Source organism: Nicotiana tomentosiformis, chromosome 8 (genome assembly GCF_000390325.3).
Source record: "Nicotiana tomentosiformis chromosome 8, ASM39032v3, whole genome shotgun sequence".
In the NCBI taxonomy this organism is placed as follows: Eukaryota; Viridiplantae; Streptophyta; class Magnoliopsida; order Solanales; family Solanaceae; genus Nicotiana; species Nicotiana tomentosiformis.
This window is the reverse complement of record NC_090819.1, coordinates 145,610,058-145,633,741: the sequence shown is the minus strand read 5'-3', so window position 1 is coordinate 145,633,741 and position 23,684 is coordinate 145,610,058. Positions and strand designations below refer to the sequence as shown.

The 23,684-nt window shown below is 38.2% G+C and overlaps 1 protein-coding gene across 1 annotated transcript; it reads right to left on the bottom strand.

Annotated features, from left to right (window-relative positions):
* Positions 1–22,403: 22,403 nt before the first annotated feature.
* Positions 22,404–23,399, bottom strand: LOC104101761 (uncharacterized). The gene has a single exon (XM_009609272.4). It carries the CDS (start codon positions 23,220–23,222, stop codon positions 22,509–22,511), a length of 714 nt encoding a protein of 237 aa, XP_009607567.1. The 5' UTR covers positions 23,223–23,399; the 3' UTR covers positions 22,404–22,508.
* Positions 23,400–23,684: the final 285 nt, after the last annotated feature.

The window sequence follows — 23,684 nt, the reverse complement described above, 5'->3', positions numbered from 1 at the left end:
CCAATTAGTTTGTGAAGTTAGAAGTTTCGGAGCCTAGTTGGCTTCTAGCTTGTATAGTTTCTTGGTCTTCCTTATATGACCGCATCGGAGAGCGCCAGTATGATGATCCCCATTTGCTTGTCCTAAAGGACACCGTTCAGCATGGTGATACCTAAGATGTTACTATTGGAGATGATGGGGTGTTAAGGATGCAGGGTCGGATTTGTATACGGAACGTAGATGGGCTGCGTGAGTTGATTCTTTGGAAGGCCCACAGGTTGCGGTATTCCATTCACCCGGGTGCCGCAAAGATGTACCATGACTTGAGGAAGTATTATTAGTGGAGAAGGATGAAGAAAGATATAGTGGGGTTTGTAGCTCGGTGTTTAAATTGTCAGCATGTGAAGTACGAGCACCATAGATCGGGCAGATTGCTTTAGAGACTTGAAATTTCGGAGTAGAAGTGGGAGCGGATCACCATGGACTTTGTAGTTGGGCTCCCACGGACTTCGTGGAAGTTTGATGCTATTTGGATGACTGTGGATAGATTGACCAAGTCCGCACATTTTATTCCAGTCAGTACTACTTATTCTTTGGAGCGGTTAGCTGAGATTTATATCCACGAGATTGTTCGCCTTCACGATGTACCAGTGTCCATCATTTCATATAGGGGCACGCAGTTTACATCACATTTTTGGAGAGCAGTTCAGCGAGAGTTAGGCACGCAGGTTCAGTTAAGTACAACATTTCACCCTCAAATGATTGGATAGTTCGAGTGCACTATTTAGATATTGGAAGATATGTTACGCGCTTGTGTTATCGATTTTGGGGGTTCTTTGGATCAGTTTCTGCCACTAGCAAAGTTTGCCTATAATAACAACTACCAATCAAGCATTCAAATGGCTACGTATGAGTCTTTATTTGGGAGACAGTGTCAGTTCTCCGGTAGGTTGGTTTGAGTTGGGTGTGGCTAGGCTATTAGGTACTGACTTAGTTCAGGATGCTTTGGAAAAGTTAAATTCATTCAGGATCGAATACGCACGGCGCAATCTAGACAGAAGAGTTATGCTGACCGGAAGGTTCATGATGTTTCTTACATGGTGGGAGAGAAGGTACTACTCAGAACATCGCCTATGAAGGGTGTTATTTTATTCGGGAAGAAGGACAAGTAGAGTCCTCGGCATATTGGGCCTTTTGAGGTACTTGAGAGGATTGGAGATGTGGCTTATAAACTTGCATTGCCGCCTAGTCTATCGGGTGTTCATTTACTGTTTCATGTATCTATGCTCTGTATATATGTCGGGGATCCGTTTCATGTTTTGGACTTTAGCACAGTTCAACTAGATGCTAATTTGACTTATGAAGTGTAGCCGATGACTATTTTGGATCAGCAGGTTCGAAAGTCAAGATGAAATAACATAGCCTCACTGAAAGTGTAGTGGAGAGGTCAGCCAGTCAGAGAATCTACTTGGGAAACTGAGCGGGAGATTCGGAGCAAATATCCACACCTATTTGACAGTCAAGGTATAATTCTAAACCCATTCGAGGATGAACGTTTGTTTAGGACGGGAAATGTAACGACCCGACCGGTCGTTTTGAGTATTGCAGCCCCGTTTCGCCATTTACTTCTTATTCTGTGTTCAATTATAGTTATGTGACTTGTCGGGGGGGGTTCAGAATGACTTGGAACACTTAGTTCCAAGATTTAAAGCTTAAGTTGAAATAATTGACAGAATGAAGAATTATGTGTAAACGGCCCAAGAATGGAATTTTGATGGTTCCAATAGCCCCGTATGATGAGTTAGGATTTAGAAATGTGTCCGAATATTTATTTAAAGGTCCGTAGTAATATTTTGCTTGAATTGGAGAAAATAGGAAATTTAGGTTTGGAAGTTTGACTGGGAAGTTGACTTTTTGATATATGGCTCGAAGTCCGATTATGGTAATTTGAATAGGTCTATTATGTCATTTATGACTTGTGTGAAAAGTTTGAGGTCAATCGGATTTGATTTGATAGGTTTCAGCATCGAATGTACAAGTTGGAATTTGTTAGTTTTCATTAGGCTTAAATTGGGGTATGATTCATGTTTTTAGTGTTGTTTGATGTGATTTGAGGCTTCGACTACGTATTAAGTTTTAGGACTTGTTGGTGTATTTTGTTGAGGTCCAGGGGGTCTCGGGTGAGTTTCGGATGGTTAACAGATCGAATTTTGGACTTGGAGTTTTGCTGAAGTTTTTCTGGTGCACTGTCTGGTTTCCTTCTACGCGATCATGTAAGAAGGTCTGCGGTCGCGTAGGCTAAATTGGACAGGTTGAATATTTGTGCTATGCGATCGGTTAGGTAAATCCGCGATTGTAAAGCTGTTGGCCAGTAGTACTGGGCGAACGCATGGATTAAACCGCGTTCACATAGAGTGAAGGAGGCAACTGGAAATTTCACGCGATGTACTATGCGATCACGTATGGCTGTCCGCGATCACGTAGGGTGGAGGAATCTGTGCTTCATGATCGCGTGAAGGGATCTGCGATCACGTAAGATAAAATTATGGCAGGGGAAAATTGTTCTTCGCGATCGCGTGAGTTGGACCGCGGTCGCATAGTGGAAATGACTGGGCATCAGAACTTATGTTATGTTCGTCTCATTTTCCATTTTTGACGATTTGGAGCTCGGGGAGAGGCAATTTTTGGGAGATTTTCAATGGAAACATCAGAGTAAGTGTTCTTAACTCAATTTTGGTCAAATTACCCGAATCTATAGTTATTTTTAGCATTTAATTGGTGTTTTAAGTTGTAAAAGATTTGTGAAAACCCTTAAGGTTAAATTGAAGATTTGAGGGTTGAGTTGATGTTGGAATTTGGTAAAATTTGTATGGTTGGACTCGTGGTTGGATGTGCGTTCATATTTTTTGACTTTTGGCGAGTTCCAAGATGTGGGCCCCACTGACGAGTTTTTAGTGGAATTTCGGATTTTTTTGGAAAATTTGTATTTTTGTATGAAATTAATTCCTATAATTTGTGTTGACTGTATCGAATTAATTGTGACTAGATTCGAGGAGTTCAGAGGCTTGATTTGCAAGTCAAGGTCATATTGGAAAATAGAATTACACGGTTTGAGGTAAGTAACATTTCTAAACTTTGTTCTCAGGGTATAAATTCCCGAAATTACGTGTTATGTGACTGGTTTGACGTGACACATATGCTAGGCGACGAGCGTGTGGGCGTGCATCGTACAATTTGTGACTTAATTGATTCCGTAAAATTTCATAATCAAATAATCATGTCATTATCCACATATCCTCCACATGTTAGAGGAATTGAGCTGAGACTCATATTAAAGCTCATGTTTAGACTACGTGCTGATATTTTTGGGACCCGTAGAGTTTGTGATATTGTTGAATTAATTGTTTAAAAATTTAATTTATGCTCAATAACATCTATTATTTGCATATCATATCTCAGTCTCTGTTTCCATTCATTGATACATCATATCATTTTTTCTGGCTGATTTTCTTGACATTGTGAGCCCGAGAGACTGGAGAGGTTAATGACTGAGTGAGGCCGAAGGCCTGATTATGAGTTATATTTATGGGATCAAGCTGCACGCTGCAGCATGCTCTATTGATTTATACCCGGACCTGGCTTATTATATCACTTGGGCTGAAGGAGCCCCTCCGTAGTCTGCACCCCACACAATGAGCGCATTGGATATTATATTTGGGATGGAGTTTCCTAGGCATGGAGTTGCCATATATATTCACATTTGGGATGGTGTTCCGAGGGCATGAAGTTTCCTTATTTATTTATATTAGGGATGGACTTCCTAGGGCATGGAATTGCCTTATTTATTTACATTTGGGATGGAGTTCCCAGGGCATGGAGTTGCCTTCTTTCATTTATATCTAGAATATATTGGCCATATACAGTACTGAGTGGCTAGCTGTTAGTTGCTATTTATATTGAGGGATGGATCTTCCATGGGCTGGACCTGCCCGTACAATACTAAGTTATTACACCCCGCATTTTCGAATGTTAAAGTTTCGTCGTAAATTAATCGACGTAAAGTTCGGGAATGAGATTATTTTGAGATCATAAGCATTATGTTATTTCAATAAATGATCAGTAAATTCGTGAAGGTGAGAGGTAAGAAAATCGAAGAAAAGGGATTTCATCAAAGTTTGACATTTTGGGATAAAATACGGCCCGAGCTAAAATACCCGGTATCTATGGACTATTACCATACACGGTACCACATGACCATGATAGTAAGGTGTATAAAGTATGTTAAAAGTGAGCAGTATTTTAAGTAATTTGAGATAATTCTTAATTATGCGAGTAATTGGTTAATTACCGAGTAACGGGATATTACCTAATTACTTAATAAGTGGATAAAGGTTAGCATTTCCCACCCCACCCCCACGTGGAAGCAAGCCCCTTATTAAGTAAATGACTGTTAGTCATTTCGTATGAGGTGGCATCCTAATACATTAATTACAAGACACCTCAAACTTTAAGACTTTCAAAACAAACAATACTACAATTCAGACATGAGCTTTGCACATTAGTAACATGAATCCTTACAAATTCCTACAAAAGAATACTACAATCTGATTCTTACCTCATTCCTAATATTTTTAATACTAAGACATTACAATCAGAAGAGAGAAACGTTAGCAATTCTTCTTGAAACCAAACGATTACAACAAGATTTAGGAACGTAAAATTTTGCAGTTCTAAAGGACTACGGTGCAACCTTTTCCAACAACATCGTACGAATTTTTTCCCTACTCCAGGTATGTTAAGGCTAAGCCCTTCCTTCATTTTGGCATGATCTCATAATTACTCGTGTTTGATAACGAGTCATAAAGAGAAATTCATATTCCGGAATTTACGTATATTTTCCTAGTCTTGTAAGTTACAATATTCTCTTTATTGGGACTTTCATATTCAATTGAGTATTTCCTTTTTTCCAGTCAAGAGACCAGATAGTCTATATATACAGTATTACAATATTTCATTACCATCGAGCTATAATCTATGGGCAGGCCCCTATTGGGCAACCTCTGATCAGATGGTAAGTTATATACCGAGCCTACTATGGCCGAGTGCCTATGAGCGAGCCCAGTTGGCCGATATACAGGGCCTAGTATGGCCGAGCGCCCATGAGCGAGCCTACTACGCAAGAGAAGTTATATATATACCGAGCCTTATAGGGTCGGACATCTATTTTACTTACTATACTGAGAGAATTGAGTCAGTATCAGCAGGTAAGCATATCTTCAGATTATCTTTGACTCCCAGTTACTTTCAGTTGTTATATTATCAGTTCAGTTTCAACTTTCAGTATATTGCCTTACATACTCGATACATTATTTGTACTGACGTCCCTTTTGCCTGGGGACGCTGCGTTTCATGCCCGCAGGACTCGATAGACAGGTCGAGAGTCCTCCAAGTAGGCGATCAGCTCAGCGGAAGATGTTGGTGCACTCCATTTGCTCCACAGTTGCTTGTTTGGTCAGTATGATTTAGATGTATATTGTTTGCTATGGCAGGGCTCTGTCCCTACCTTTATGAAAATTATGTATTCTTAGAGGCTTGTAGACAGATGTCATGTACATAAAAGATTGTATGGCCTTGTTGGCCTATGTTCAGTATATGAGTGGTTATTTTTGTCCTATAGGCCTATATGTCTTATGTATAAGTTGGTGTCACATGTTGTATTCTACCTAGCTCACGACAGATCCCCTGGCTCGGTTATCTATGATAGTATGATACAAAAAGGTACGTTATGTTGGTACTTGGTTGAGTAAGGTACCGGGTGCCCGTCGTGGCCCATCGGTTTGGGTCGAGACAAAAGTGGTATCAGAGTAGTTCTTTCCTAGGGATGTCTACAAGCCGTATCTAGTAGAGTCTTGTTTATGGGTATGTCGTGCACCACACTTATAAGCAGGAGGCTACAGGGCATTTAGGACTGTCACTCTATCTTCTTACTCTAGATCGTGTGGTAGAGCTCATTTTGTAAGAATTCAAACTCCTAGCTTTTATTTTATCCGTAATATGACGATACCTCCAGTTGGTAAGAGATTGAATGTGGATATGGAAGAGTTGAGTCATAGGAACTCAATTTTTCATGATGCTTATGATGAGGAAATGTAAGGTCTTCAGTAGATCATGTGTGTACTAAGACGTGTAAGCCTCTTGATAAGGAGCCTTAAGGCAAGGATATCTATCCACCCCTATGGTGAAAGGCAATCAGAGATTCAGAAGATAGTACAATTCTCAACAAGTAAACGAAGCAAGGTGAAGAAGGGTAGGAGGCGCCCAGTTAATAAATACTAACATTATTTACCATTCAGGCCGTGAGATATAAGCATTTTGAGTTACCTTCAACGGTAGCAAGGGTATGTACAAATGGCCACACCCATCTCATTTATGTCCTATGGAAGTTAACAAAAGTTGTATAACAGAAGGACGGATATCAGGATCTGGCTGGGGTTAGAGTGACCCAAAATGGGGAATGGAATGTTTGCGTTAGTTGACATTTCCGAAGGATAGTGCAAATATGCTAATAGATCTCCTTGTGAGGCACCCAGATGGTGCACTCTAAAATAGTATGGTTAGATATGAGTATTACAAAGATAGGCACTGGAAGCCTTGAAGGGGATAAATATTATCTTAGTATGGCTCGCGTCCCTAGTAGAGAGAGAATGTTAAGTGTTACATAGTCTATAATCGAGGGAAGGAAAAGATGAGAGGTGCCAGGTCTGGAGACAACAAAAGAGTATAGGCCATAAGGTTACATCCTCATTTCGAGAAATAAGTTCGTGACTCCAGCGCGGTTTTCAGGAGGAAAAGTTAGACCCCAAATTAATAGAAATCTGTATGGGCTGACGAACAAGATAAACTAAACATGGATTAGGGACTGAGTGATTTGATAATGGTCGACATCATGAGAATTTCAGATTTCATTCCAGCAATAAAAGAATAGACAGCAGAAGAAGATTCATGAAAGATTCAGAGAATGGTCATTCAGGATAACACTTCCCTAAAGCAAGCAATGTGAGCAGAGTTAAGCTTAAGGGACTGTATGTGCCAGTTATACTAAGTGTCACCCTCACGAGTAAGGGATGTTGCTATCCTTGGTACAGAAGGATCACTGCAAAGAGAGTAATGGTCATCAATGATGTGAGAAGACGCCAAAGATAAATAGGTAAAACATCTATAGGTAGATCGTCGTAGCTCTAAATATACGTACTCCTCTAAAGGGGGGAATATGGAGTGATGTGGCATTAAGTCAGAATTAGGTGGTTAGAGTAATTATGGAATGGTAAAGGAAGAATGCGATAAAATGAAAAAGGGATGAGATTGCACTTATTCAAAGCCTACATATATGCTACGATTCCAGAACATTATGCAAACACGGCGTCAAGGAGAGGAAGTGAGGGTTCCTGCCCGAGATGTTATTGATGAATAAGGAGCCAGTGCGAGAGGTAAGCTAAGATAAAGGAAATAACCTAAGAAAGATTACGAGGAATATTGATATGAGAATGGGCCAATGACTAGTTAGCAGTTGATTCAGGAAGAGCCTAGTTATGGCTAGACAAGAGGTTACAGACAAATCAACAAATCGTGCTAGATAAACATAGTGAACCCCAACATGGGAAATTCAGTCTCGTAGAAATGACATCGTGATCCTTGAGAAATATTCAGATAGGAGTTGGGGTAGTTAAAGGCACCGTACTAGTGTTACGGAAATAAAAGAGAGTCTCACTTGGAAGACAGTCAAAACTTCAGTTCAGAAGTAATTGTACGAGCACATAAGTGTGAAGGTAAGTAACCACGAATAATTATAGGCAAGGAAGGACATCAAAAACAAATTCCCGAGTATATGATATTATAAGTTCGCAGCTTTACAAGAGTCAGAGGGTCCTCCCTAAGTACGACAATGAAAGACTAGCTGAGGAAATAAGGAAGAAGTATTCAACCTAAGCATAGTAACTTGAATAAAAAATGGTCTTGTAATAGCAGTCTCACTACAACATTGTATGGCCTCCATACGAAAGTGGCACCTATCGGAGCTAATGAGCAGGAAATGAAACCAAAAGTAATATTCGAGACCATGTGAGTTGCACGAAAATTCCGGAATGCGTGGGAACTAAGATAAGCTAAGTATACACGCAGCAGAGGGGTAAAAACACCAGGAAAAGTAATAGCTTACGTTTAAAGGAAGCTCGGAAGGAACAAAAGGGATTATGCACTTAAGACTTCAGAGTGATATCCATGCATCATATTTGTTGACATTCATACAGCCGTAGAAGACTCCGGTACAAGTTAAAAGAAAGAATTGAGCCTAGGTCATAGACAAAGGATTGTATTGTCAGAAGATTGTCTGATGGATATTCCATAGCGCCCATGAAAGGCTAATGTAATAACTAATACCAGGAGTCGTAAATCGGAAGATAGCTTAAGCCTACATAAAGTTTGATCAGAAGGAAGAGGTAACTAAAGAGTTACATCAACCAAGTAAATCAGGAGTCTGATTATTGGACCCAGAATATTATGGACATCGTGATTGAGAACATTGCAGAATCACTCTTAATATCAGAGGTGCAAGAGAGATAGTACAACAACCATATTCTATAACGGCCTTACGATAAAGCTGGTTAGAAAAGTACCAGCCTCATAAGAAGTTAGTATGAAGCTCCAACCGGATTGTGTAAGAACCAGAGGTGCAAGTATTATAATATAGCTTCAAGTTATGGACGTGAGTTATACTTATGTTGAAGGGAGGTCATGAAAGAGATAGAAGATACAATGAGAGGTTTTAAGGTAAGTACGGTAAATGTGAACAACGTACGAGATACTCAAAGGCAGAAGATCGTGAATAGTCCATACTTCGGATAGAAGGTTAGAAGTGTTGGGATTCAGTATCCAGGAATGATAGCGGCAGCGTCAGTGGCGTACCTTCTAGTCTATGGTTTCTAAGTACCGAGAGATTTAGCCAAGAGATTGAAGAGGAGTTATAGACAGTGTGATTTCTCACTTGATGTTCCAGAATAACATAAGGAAATCTATGGTGCAAGCAAGTTGAAAGAAGGTTGCGAATAGTATAAACAGGTATAGGTCGCAAGCTAAAGTATGGTAGAGCGACAAGGTTAAGGGAAGACAGGGGTAAGGACAAGAAAAGGCGAGTGAGAAGGTGACGAGAATGGATAAGTCCTCAAGATTAAGCCCATGAAAACAAGAAGAACTTATGGTTTCTCTAAGTTATACAAAGCTCAGTATAGCCTTAATGAACTCAAAGGAGTCTAAGACTAATGGCATTTAGAAGAAATGGAATGCTGCCCTGGTAATAGAATGAGGGTGTAATTGTGATGGATAAAGGATAACGTTCGGGCCTTCAATTGAGTAATGACTTGAAGAGGATTTCACGAATTGTACGGGATTAAATTACGCATGTAAGGTGAATCATATTGGGATGCTATGAAATATGGTTATTGAAGTATACTATCGCCCCTAGGTGGATCAGTCTAATCACTTCAGATGCTTCCCCAATGAGACTTGAGCCCTAGTGACAATATCTTACGTAAGAAATTTCAAGTTATCAGTGGTAAATTGTAAATTAATATTGAGGTGAATCAACAATGGATGGACAAAAGTCACAAATTATGAGATGAGATTAGGCCACCATTCTTAAGATGAACAGTAATGACGAAGCATTAAAGGACTTAGATGTATACATATAGGATAAGCACAAGAGTAACCTGGAGTTTGGTAGCAAACCTCAGTAACGATAAATCAAAGTAAGAGTTATGGCAATAAATTTATACGGATGGATAAACGGACCTATGAAATAAGGTATAACGATATTTGTAAGTTCAACAAAGTAACGAGCAAAGAACTTCAGTATACTCATAGATGCCCAGAGGGACATCTTATCAAGCTCTGTATATGTTTACGAAGTGAAGCCTATAGATTGGCTAAAAACTGAATGAAAAAAAAGATAGAAGAGTCGCATAGGCACACTTACAATGTCAGAGTCGTATAGGGTGCATGCCAGAAGGTAGCGACAGTTACAAGATTGGAAGGATTCTGACCACAAGTCATGGTGTAAGAAAGAGGCCTAAGAGGGGAATGCCCAGGCCTTTGGATTTATTCACAAAATAGTTGCCTAGATGGCAAGGAGAGTACTAAAGTATTCGAAAGACAAAGGTTATAAAAATGATAAATGCATTAGTCGACATTCGAGGACGAATGTTCCAAGGGGGGAATGATGTTACATCCCGCACTTTCGTATGTTAAAGTTTCGTCATAAGTTAATCGACGTAAAGTTCGGGAATGAGATTATTTTGAGATTATAAGCATTATGCTATTTCAACAAGTGATCAGTAAATTCATGAAGGTGAGAAGTAAGAAAATCGAAGAAAAGGGATTTCGTCAAAGTTTGATATTTTGGGATAAAATACGACCCGAGCTAAAATACCCGGTATTTATGGACTATTACCATACAATGTACCACATGACCATGATAGTAAGGTGTATAAAGTGTGTTAAAAGTGAGTAGTATTTTAAGTAATTTGAGATAATTCTTAATTATGCGGGTAATTGGTTAATTATCGGATAACGGGACATTACCTAATTACTTAATAAGTGGATAAAGGTTAACATTTCCCACCCCACCCCCACGTGGAAGCAAGCCCCTTATTAAGCAAATGACTCTTAGTCATTTCGTATGAGGTGGCATCCTAATACATTAATTACAAGACACCTCAAACTTTAAGACTTTCAAAACAAACAATACTACAATTCAGACATGAGCTTGGCACATTAGTAACGTGAATCCTTACAAATTCCTACAAAAAAATACTACAATCAGATTCTAACCTCATTCCTAATATTTTCAATACCAATACATTACAATCAGAAGAGAGAAACGTTAGCAATTCTTCTTGTAACCAAACGATTCCAACAAGATTTCGCAACGTAAAATTTTGCGGTTCTAAAGGAGTACGGTGAAACCTTTTCCAAGAATATCATACATATTTTTCCCTACTTCAGGTATGTTAAGGAGAAGCCCTTCCTTCATTTTGGCATGATCTCGTAATTGCACGAGTTTGATAACGAGGCATAAAGAGAAATTCATATTCCGGAATTTACGTATATTTTCCTAGTCTTGTAAGTTACAATATTCTCTTTATCGGGACTTCATATTCTAGTCAAGAGAGCAGAGAGTCTATATATACAGTATTTTCATTACCATCGAGCTATCATCGATGGGCAGGCCCCTATTTGATAACCTCTGATCAGATGGTAAGTTATATACCAAGCCTACTATGGTTGAGCGCCTATGAGCGAGCCCAGTTGGTCGAGATACAGAGCCTAGTATAGCCGAGCACCTATGAGCGAGCCTACTATGGCAAAGTATTTATATATTAACCGAGCCTTATAGGGACGGACAACTATTTTACTTACTATATTGAGAGAATTGAGTCAGTATCGGCAGGTAAGCATATCTTCATATTATCTTTGACTCCTAGTTACTTTCAGTTATTATATTATCAGTTCAGTTTCAGCTTTCAGTATATTGCCTTACATACTCGGTACATTATTTGTACTGACGTCCCTTTTGCCTGGGGACGCTGCATTTCATGCCCGCTAGTCTCGATAGACAGGTCGAGAGTCCTCCAAGTAGGCGATCAGCTCAGCGAAAGATGTTGGTGCACTCCATTTGCTCCGGGGTTGCTTGTTTGGTCAGTATGATTTAGATGTATATTGTTTGGTATGGCGGGGCTTTGTCACTACCTTTATGAAAATTATGTATTCTTAGAGGCTTGTAGACAGATGTCATGTACGTAAAAGATTGTATGGCCTTGTCGGCCTATGCTCAGTATACGAGTGGTTATTTTGTTCTTATAGGCCCATATGTATTATGTATATGTTGGTGTCACATGTTGTATTCTACCTAGCTCACGGCAGCCTCTCCAGCTCAGTTATCTATGATAGTATGATACGAAAAGATACGTTATGTTGGTACTCGATTGAGTAAGGTACCGGGTGCCCGTCGCGGCCCAACAGTTTGGGTCGTGACATAAGTGATTGAGTACTCTGGGAGTGTGAGTATGTGATGCTTCCATGGTAGTATACCATATACAGTGTGTACATTGGCATGTAGATATAGAGATTCCATATTCCTCCAATCATACAAAGTTGATTTATTTTACTTGTACTGAATAATCTGTTGAACTTGAAAACATGCCTACATTTCTGTACTGTTATTTTATATTGGATTGTACCTGTTGAGCTCGTCACTACTTTTATCCCAAAGGTTAGTCTTGTTACTTATGAAGTACATGGGGTCGGTTGTACTCATACTACACTCTGCACTTCGTGTGTAGATCCAGGTACTTCTGGATACGGGGACTGTTAGGTTTCGGAGAATAATAATGTTGGAGATTATCGAGGTAGCTGCTTGGCGTCCACAGACCTTGAATCTCTTTTCTTTCAGTTATTTATATTGTTCTGTATTTCCAGACAGTGTTTTATCAGTCAGACTATGTCATCATTTAGATGCTCATTAAATCTAAATATTATGTTATCAATCGTAAAAGAATTTGTGATTTATTGAAGTTGTCTGCTTGCCTAGTAATGAGATAGGCTCCATCACGACATGTGAGATTTTGGGTCGTGACTGTGTCATATGTTGATTGGGTGAGTATTTATGAGATTTATATATTTCCTACATTATTATTAGTGTTGGGAAGGTTTGGAACAAGGTTCTAGTTGATATAAAGGTAGTTACCAGTACTAGGTTAGATTATGGGCAGCTATTGTGGCCGATAATGTTGATATGGGCTGATGGGTGATGTGTTTCATCATATGGTTATACCTTGTTGATTTATGCATGAGTGTTTACGTAGGGGTTGCAGTTGATACAATGTGGTTATGTGAAGATCGGGTTTTTTGTGAAATGCTTGAATGTTGAAATTTGGTTCTAAGGCTTTTTAGTATGGGTGGAAGGAATAATCTTCAGTTGAGGTGTTGTTGTTAGGCTTATGAAGATTGGGGTGACGTGCGATCACCCGTGAGAATGTGTATGGTTATTTCATTCAGTGATTTGATGACTTCAAAATGGTTCTTGGCATGTTCGAGGATGAAATTGTTTTTTTAAGAGGGGGAGAATGTAATGACCTGGCCGGTTGTTTTATGTATTGTAGCCTTGTTCCCTTATTTATTGTCTCTAATATGTTAATTTGTCGTTACGTGACTTTCCGGGGTAGTTGGTTTGGTTTCGGGTGTGTTTCGGTGTGAATTGGGACACCTAGTCCCAAAGTTGGAAGCTTATGTTGAAAGAGTTTACCGGAGTTTGACTTTGTTGTAGATGACCCCATAACAGTGTTTTGATTGTTCCGGTTGCTTCGAATAGTGATTTTGGACTTCGGCATATGTCTGGATGGGAATATGGAGGCCCGTAAGTTGTTTTGACATAAATAGGAGAAAGTTGGAAAGTTAAAGGTTTGGAAGGTTTATAGGTTTGACCGAGGGTTGACTTTACTGATATAGGGCTCAGATTGTTATTTCGGGAATTGGAATTGGTCATTTAGTTCATTTGGGACTTGCATGGAAAATGTTTGGTCATTCTGAGTTGTTTAGGCTTGTTCGCCATTAGTTTTGCATTTAAAAATGTTCATTAGTTCATTAGGCTTGAATTGGGACGTGATTCGTGATTTTGGTGTTGTTTGATATGATTTGAGGTTGTAAGTAAGTTCGCATTGTGTTTTGGGATTGGATTGTGTGATTGCCTAGGGTCCCGGGGGCTTCGGGTGTGTTTCAGATGGAATTTAGAGCATTTCTTCATGTGTTGGAACTTTTGATTTCTATGCTTCTGGTATCCCTCTTCGCGATATCGAAGAATGTGTAGCAATCGCATAGAGTCTTCGCTGGCAGGTGGCTTTTTGCTCTTCGCATTCACGAAGATAAGGATGCATTCGCAAAGCCTTGGGGTGTTTGTTCATCATGAACGCGAGTGTACGTTAATCATGTTACTTTTGAGGTTTCAAATATCTAATATCATGAATTGTAAGTACCAAGAGGGTTTGAAGGATTAGAAGCTAAAATAATCGAAGAAAATAAGTTTCATCGAAACGCCAAGATGGGAATGCTATAACCCGTACTTTGGGGGTGATACTAGATTATTAACATGATAAGGAGGTGATATTATTAGGTATTTTAGTCATATTATAGCCATGTGTTATATATTGAAGTCAAACGAGTTAGGAAACAAAAGTCGACAAAAGTTGTCGCAAGTTACGTTGATAATTTTACATAAAAATTATGTCTAATGTTAGTGAGATTTTATCTTAATGTAATTGGATTTACAAGGTGATCCAACAACTAAATTAAATATATACAAGTCTAGTTTCCAACGCATCAAGCCATTTGTCAAAAATTTTCACATCGGAGTATACAGATATTCACTTTTTCACAAAACTGCACAAGCAGCTCCCTTTGGGATCCACAAGTGTGGTTGAAGTTTATCTTGATATATAAAGTTGTAGCCTTATTCTCTAAGGCTCACTTCGACCCAAATCAGACCTAAAAAGTCTCTCTAGACATCCTAAATACATTTTTAGGGTTTTGAAGCAATTCCATCATCCGCAAATCAAAATCAAGACGCGAACACATCAACGCGATACTTACGACATAGGTAAAACTTTGCCAACCCCCTTTCTTTTTATAACTCGTTTTTTGGAAAGAGATTCGTGGTTAAGGAAGCTTTTCACATTTATATTTTACTTATACAAGCATAAGTAAGGTTTGTATAAAAGGGAACAAGGTTTGCAAGCAAGAACACAAGAGGTATGTAGGGATTTCCTTTTTGTTTTCGGCAAGATTTAGTTTAACTATGTTCTAGCCTTTCTTCTTGATCTTTTAGGGTTGTTCAAGGGAAATATCAGCATGTATTGTATCCTTGTATATAATTGAATTCCACATGTGAATTGTGGAAGGAAATAATTTAGGTTGGAACTTCAAAACACAACAAGAGCAAAAGGGCAAATCCCACTTTGTCCTATGCCATCTACACTTTCGTTTGTTCCGTTCCTTTAATGTTTTATGTATACCTAAACCCCATATGATACTAATAGATTCATTTAAGATTACATAAGATTAATTATCATGTGTTGATACTTAGATTATTCCTAAATCAGATTTAGACTTTCATGTCACAAGTTAGCCACTATGAGTCGACATTACATTCACAATTCTGTTTTGTCGATCGTTTTACACTATTGTGGATAACTTGATCTCCTTTAGTTTGATTTTATTGTTACATTTCGCATTTTCGTACGATAAAGTTTCGTCTTCAGTTAATCGACGTAGACTCGAGGATGAGATTATCTTGAGGTTATAAGCATTTATGCTATTTATAACAAGCGATAAGTAAGTGCCATGAAGGATAAAGGGGAAACGAATCAAAGAAAATAAGTTTCGTTGAAGGTTATCGATTTGGGATATAATACGATCCGAGCCATAATACCCAGTATTTATGGACTAGTGTTATACAAGGTACCCCATGACCACGATAAGTAGGGTGTATAAAGTATGTTAAAAAAGAGTAGTATTTTAAGTGATTGGGGATAATTCTTAATTATGTGGGTAATTGGTTAATTATTGGGTAATAGGATATTACCTAAATAATTAAGAAATTATTGGATACTGGTTAAACCCCCCAACTAAGGAGTTATGTGGCAACACCCCAATCCCATTTTAAGTGACCCACTATGTCTTGCATAGATGGCATACTTGGAGGGATTAGGAAGGCTTAGTCATCCAACAAGTGGGCCACGCCCAAAAGCTTTCTATAATTAATAAGACTATCAACTTACTCCACATTTTTTGGCAACGTAAATTCATGTGTCTTACAAATCAAATTGAAACTCTTATAGAAGAGTGGCTGATCGTGAGCTCTTTAAAGAGCAAAACAAATCCATACCAAGAATTGATAATGTTGGTTGATTGATTTTGTAAAGCATGAATTGAAAATTCTACGAGAATCGGTTCAGGTATGTTAAGGTTATCCCTTCTTTCTTTTGGCATGATCTATAAGATACGAACGAAACGAGCAAATGCACAATTTCCATAAATGACTCTATTCATAGAAATATTAGGGGTGTCTATATTATTGATTCCCCATGTGAGTTATTATTATATCTTCTGTTCATGGGTCTCAGAAAAATACATATTTGATAAAATATATCCTACAGGCATATTATTTTTATGACATTCTGAGAAAATCTTATTGACGTATTTCTTATGCATTTCATACATTTATACATGTACATTAACCCATGACCAGATGGCGTTATATACGCGTATGTTATATGTATATGGGATATGGGGAAAGGTTATGGCATTATATACGCACCACCACCTGATCAGCCGGTATATGTTGATGATTGTACCCACACTGGCCGAGATGATATGATGGGATGCATTGGACACACCCATCTCAGTTGTACCTTATTGAGGGCTAACATGTGTAGTTTAAGAAAAGGACAGGATATTAGGATCTGTATAAGGTTGGAGTAACCCAAAATAGTAAATGGATTGTTTGTGTTAGTTGGCAATTCTGAAGGATATTACAAAGGTGCTAATAGATCTCCTTGTGAGGCACCCAGATGGTGCACTCTAGAATATTATAATTAGATATGGTACAGATAGAACTCTATTAGAATATACAACTGTACAAGGATGAGACCGGGCTACGTCATACCCATATATGTATACAAGCATATCGTACCAAAATCAAATGTAGCTCCGGAACAAATGTAGCATGCCAGCTCTTGTTGATCAAGGATCCTAAGAAGGGGGACCGTCAGCTTCCCTACCTGCACCTGCGGGCATGAAATGCAGTGTCCCCAGGCAAAAAGGGACGTCAGTACGAATAAAGTACTGAGTATGAAAGACATAAAAATCAGTACACAAAAGACATAAATGAAACATGGAATAAAGAATTCCCCATGTAAGTCTAAATGACTTGTAAATCCTGAAATATTTATAATGTCATGCACGCGCATACAATTATCGTGTCATGCTTGGGTATAGGTGTACATAATGTCATCAATATTGGACCTTTTCTTCTTGATCATTGTATGAATCTCCTTGATCAAATCCACTATTATCTTGCACAAAATTGTCCATTCTTTGTTGCACTTGTGGACTTCGTATTCTTCTTTTATTCACCATCATATTAACTCCCTCCATAGCATTGTCTTACCTCGGGTTTTTCACTTGTTGAAATTGAGCCTTTGCTAATTGGATCATGGTGGTTGTCAACTCGGCTATGGCATGCCCATGGTCATGTAACTCTTTATGAAGAAGAACCATATTTGGATCACTTTATGGAACATTGGCTCTAGATTGCCACGCCAATGAAGTATCCGACATCTCATCCAAAATATCACACGCCTCTGCATAAGGCATAGTCATGAAGTGCCCACCGACAAATTGATTTACTACACATTGGTTGGTGGTATTGATGCCCCGATAGAAAGTTTGATGAATCATGTTCTCCATCATATCATTGTTGGGACACTCTTTCACCATTGTTCTATATCTTTCCCATATCTCATGTAGTGGTTCATTGGGCTCTTGCTTGAATGCTAGAATTTTATCACGAAGAATAGTCATGTGCCTGGGAGAGAAGTACTTTGAAATAAATTTCTCCACTAGTTCATCCCACGTATGAATGAAATGATTTGGCAAACGTTCCAACCAATCTAAAGCTTTTCCCCGTAGAGAGAAGGGAAAAAGCCTCAGCCTCATAGCAGCTTCGGAGACATTTATTTGTTTGCTCCCCCAACACGTATCAACGAATCCTTTCAAGTGTTTATATGCATTTTGACCCGGTGCACCAGTGAAGAAATCTTGTTGCTCGTGCAAAGTGAGCATTACGTTGGTTATTTGAAAGTTGCCCGCCCTAATACGGGGTGGGAATATAGCACTTGCATACCCTTCATTCGGCAACACCCGGTGTGGATCCACTCATGGTGGAGGAGGGGGTGGAATGGGTACATTTTCTTAAGGCGGTCGGCCTCACCTATTTGCTTGAGGTTCAAAAGGGACCTCATCCATTTAATCATCATCAACGTCTACATCCTCCACGGCTATGTTTCCGAGCCTTTTGTTTGCCATGATTACACCTATAATACTCACACGTTAGTAACAAGGAAGGAAAATAAGGTATCCAAAAACACACCTAAATATATAGCTAACATCGTTTTTTAAGCTCCCCGGCAACGACGCCAAAAATTGATCTCGTCCAATTTCACTCCTCTATTTGAGGATATGAAAACGGTCGATGCAATAGTTATACCCAATGAGAGTCGGGGTCAAATTCCACAGGGAGATATATGAATAGGTGTTATTGGTATATATCCTAGTGCGTGAATTTGTATATCTAAATTTGTTCTTCCGCAATATTGGATTTTGTTTGAAAATCTAAGTTAAACTACAATTGCGATTTAAAGAATGAAACTAGAAAATTGTTTTTGTTGTTTTCAAATGATATAAAAAGCCTAGGGCTATGACCTTCACCTAGGTGTTTGCCTAATGAGTTGTAATCTTTAAAGCTTGTTTTGTTGGTCAGGGTGTATTATAGCTATAAACACTCAAGTACCTACTCAATACCTCTCGGTCACAGAGTAGTTTTTCCCAATTTGGCTTTCTCAAGTCCAAATAGGTATTTGATCAAAATAATTGATAAAAAGCTCAAGTCGGGTTTTACTATCTCTAGGTTCAACCCTTTAATTGGGCTTATCAATCTCTCGATTGACCCAATTTCTTGCTAGCCAAGTTTTCCTAGACTAAGTCTCTGTTTCTCAAGTAGAGACCAAGTCAAATAAGCATGAACTAATGTTTGCAACCATTAATTCCACAATTAAAAGCAAGAACAAGGCTAGATAAAACACCCAACCATAAACAAGAAATAAATCAAACACCCATTAAGTTTACACACTAGGGTTGGGTCACAACCCTAGTGAAAATCTAGCTACTCATGCTCAAAATGAAAGAAATAGAAGAAGAAATACTAATTAAACTCATGTTGCTAAATTAAATTGATAAACTCTATGTTTAAATAACTCAAAATATGCAAAACTACTAAAAGAAGCAAAGAAAAATGGCTATTGAATTTGCTGATGTCAAAAGTTGACCTAAAAATTAAAACTCTTCTATTTATACAGAGCTGGAATTTGCGGACAAAAATACCCTTTCGGAGATTCTGCGGCCGCACAATTTCATGTGTGGTCCGCACTTTGCTCAGCTTGACAAGGTTGGAAATTTGCTCAGCTCGTAGTTAATAGCTCAATTGCTATCCAAAAGGATCAAAAATTGAGATTTATACAATTAAGAATTAAAATTAACTAAGAATCTAAACTATTGACTAATGACAATCGCAACAAAGGTAAGTAAGGAAGTTATCAATGGGAGAAAATAGGGTTTGTCGGAATAAGTGCAAGATAATTGTTTGGGATTTAACTCTAGCTAAGTTACTTCTAATGTTCAAGTGAGTCTCTCGAATTCACTTAATTATCAATACAAATGTTTAGTAGAAACTCCTCTCTCAATTAAGTTTCAACCTCACAATATGAACCAATTTAAGCTCGGTGAAGATATGCAAGAATTCGTAATGAATTGGTCTTTAGGAGAACCTCTTTCGATTATCCTCCTAAATAGGTTTAATCAATGATTCAACTAGCCTCTTTCGATTACTTAGAATAATCTATGAACTCAACCAACAATATAATACAAAGATATCACAAGTTATGCTTCTTTCGATTACAAGAACAAGCGAATATAGATGCAACAATCAAATCTTCCAAAAATGATTCAAATACATAAAAATAGAGTTATGATCTACAAACAATCATCAATACACCAAATTCATAAAAACCTAAAAGGATCTACTCCATAGACATGGAGAAGTTCTTCACAAATGAAATAAAAGTATAGGAAAACATAAATACAATCCAAACTTGGATCTTAGTGAGGAAGGAAGGATGGAATCCTTGTGCTCTTGCTTCTCCCTCTTCTCCTTAGCTTCCTTAGGTCTAAGGTATGTCAAAAGTCCAGAAATAGTATTTTCCCATGTATTTAATCTATCCCCAAATAAACCCCGGACGAAAATACCATTTTTAGCGGAATTGGGAACATATTCTAAATTTTGAATAAGGTCTTTCTTCCATGTGCAGAGAGACGTTCCATTACTTCAAAAGCAAACCTATTCCTCATGGAAGCACTGGATGCCTATACACTATCAATCTGTTTGGTCTCATGATAGAACATATGAAGAAAGTGACAGATTTCAAGGATGGCAATTATGGTCTACCGTATAGGTTCTTGCTCACTAAGGTATTTCAATTCTTCAAAGTCCCCTTGGGTAAAGCAACAGTGGGAACTCACAAGCAAACCTTCTCAAAAACCACTTTGGAGGAATGTGAGTGCATTGATAAGAAAGGAAGGGTTGGCAACAATTCAACTATCTCTCAATTGATTGATGCTCAGAATGTCGCAAATGAGGAAATAAGGAGGTTGAAGGCATGGAATATCATTCTTGTAGGGCAGCTCAGTCAGGCCCATAAGGCACCTGGTTCCAGCAGTGTACAAGGAAGAAAGGTTGCTCGCCTGACCAAGGAAAATGCAGACCTCAGGAAACAGGTCGAGGACCTGAAAGACCGACTGCTTAACGAACAAGTGTTTGCAAATGCACGAATGGATATTCTCCTCAAAATCCTTGCCTCCTCATCCATGCCCCCTCCTTCTAGTGCTCCTTAAAATAGTCCCCTTCCCAGTGTCAAGTTAAATGTTGTATGTCCTACCTTGGTTTGTTTTTGTGGCTGGTACTTTTAAGTTATTTCTTTTTTGTGAATGGTTGTGTAACAATGGTACTACTATTTTTGTTCTCCTTTCCTTCAAATTAATGAGCATCTCGTCTTTTTGCTATGCATGTTATACTCTTATGCTCTGTTTTTAGCCATGCTTGTGTGCACACAGGAGTTAACCATGCCAGACTTCTTTTTTGCTTATTACTTGTGTTTAATCTTTTTATGATGCCAAAAAGGGAAAAAACATTGAGAGGGGGAAGGGGAAATAGGTTAACAGGTTTTCTCAGGGGAAATACACGAAATATTGTATTGTGATCTTGTTCTCATGGGGAACTTCAGTTATAAGTTTGTCATCATCAAAGAGGAGAAAATTGATAAGTTATGTGTCTTTTTATATTTTGATGATTTAACAAACTTTATGATAAGAACCAGAACGGGAACCTCTTACACATACTCAAGTCGGGCATTGTTCCTCTGCACACACGCAACTGTGCAAACAGTGCAGCAGTTACTTTATGGGAAATACCTTATACTGGATAATTGCTTGCATCATCTAAGTGACATCACTTGCATATTATCGACATGAAGCAAAGAAAAAACACACACTTGCACATCCGAAAAATCAACAAGTCTTCTTTCAAGTGTGTTGCCATCTTGCAAGTGACTTCAAGGCTTCAAGAACAGAGAACAACATAATTATAGAAAAAGGACCAGTTTCCAGCATTAAGTTACCATATGTCCTTAGTTGTGTTGTAATTTTGTTAGAATGATCTACTTGTAATTCCTACTTAGCTTAGTTAGAAGCATTGTGTATGGAACCACTTGTAAAACCATAAATCTTGTGTTTGTGTCTGGGTTAGAGTTAGTTAAGTTGTGAGTTTTGTAATAGAGTTATTACAAACAGGCTTGTAATAGAGTTATTACAAGTGAATGAGAGATTAAGAGTTTAATTCCTAGGTTACGATAGTTTGTAATATGAAGTTTGCTCAGTAGTGAAATTGAAATCCTATGAGTGTAGGTCATGATTTTTAATCCCATGAACTGAGAGTTTTTCACGTAAAACTCTACTATGTCATATACTTATCTCTTATTGTGTGTGTTCTGTGAGAACTGATATACAGTTTGGTGAATCAAACATTCATTTTTGTTCAGAACGAGCAGTTTAGCCTTCCTGTCTAATGCAACAGAAAAATACAACCAAGGGGTGCAAATTGCTCAATTTTGAGTGATTTATTGACTAACTTGCTAAGCTGACGCTATCGACCTTTAAAAAAATACTAAGGTTAAATGTGATGAACAATAAATTGAATGATAAGTAATACTCCAATAGTTAATGAAAATGCAGGGATGACAAGAGCAAAAGATCCCTGTTGTTTAGTATATATCTTTTCCTTGTATCTTCTAGCAGGTTTAAAGTCAGAACAGAACAATCTTAAGATAATATACATAGCTATACTAAATTTAGTACTTATGCATACATGAAATTTGCAGTCTACATTTTTCTATTTTTATCTTAAATTCATAGAGAGTCACCAAAGAATGCTGTGATGAAATATGACTAGATATATATGCATATTGAGGAGACACAAACAGAATGCAGTAAAACTGATACAAAAAAAGGAAAAGGAAACCAAAAAAAAAAACAGTACTCTAATCTAATGAAAATAAGGCATCTTTGTAGGAGGAAGCGTTTCTACTATTGGAGAGACTCCATTTATCGGAAAAGCCGACGGAGCTGGCGGAAGAAGAGGTTCCACTTTTGCCACATTTGGCTACAGTTCTCACACTCTCAATCAACTCTTGAGTGGCAGTCTCTTGTGACAAAATCTCCAATAATTGTTTAGGACTTATCACCAATTTCACTTTCCAAAAACCACCACCACTGCTCCTCTTCTTTCTCTGGCTGTGACTGCTGCGGCTATTGCTATTGCTATTGTTATAGCGATACAATGCTTCTGTGTAAGACCTTTTTAATAATCCTTGGCTATCAAATGACATTCTATAAGGAGCAACCACTAGATTTTGGATTTGAGGAGGAAGTGGCACGCTGTTTGATCTTACATGTCCTATTTCTATCTTGGCCATAACATTATCAATATTCTCAGTAATAATATTGCTGCTACTATATTGATCATTGTTGAGCGGCAAAAGATAATAAGATTGTCCTGCTAGTAATACTTCTTGTGCTGGTAGTGGCTTCCAAAACAAATCATGGCTTCTAAAAATGCCGTGTCCTTGGAATTCTTCAGTGATTGACTCTACTGTAACCGGGGCTAAGAATTCCATAATGCCACCTGTGGATGTTATCACTTTCACCATATCTTCATTTCCATCTCCAAATCCTCCAAACAAGCAATTCCCCATATTTTCTAGGTGGAATGTTTAGTTCTAGCTAGGGAAAAAAGGGAGGGAATTAAAGGGGTGAGGGTGGAATATATATGGGGACCTTAATTTGATGGTCTTGTATCGTCGGTGGAACTCTTCTTTTTGAGCTTTTCTTGATCCCAGCGCAGCAGCTAGTAGCTAATTATAAAAGAAAAAGAAGAAAAGCACATAAAGATGATGAAATAAATATATATATTACTTTGCATAGCATGGCGTTTAACTTAAAGAAAATAAATAAAGAAGGTGTTTGTGTATGGAAAGTGTGATTTGTTTAAGAGATTAATGGGGGCCCAGAATGCATTATCTCCATGAATTCAGAGAAAATGCGCAGTCAAATATAAGCAGCTAAGCTATAGTATTCTCCATTTGCTGCAGAGTTGTCTTTCACTTTTTCTCTTTAGCGAAGGAAAAAAAAAAATGGGACAAACTCTTTTTTCTAAT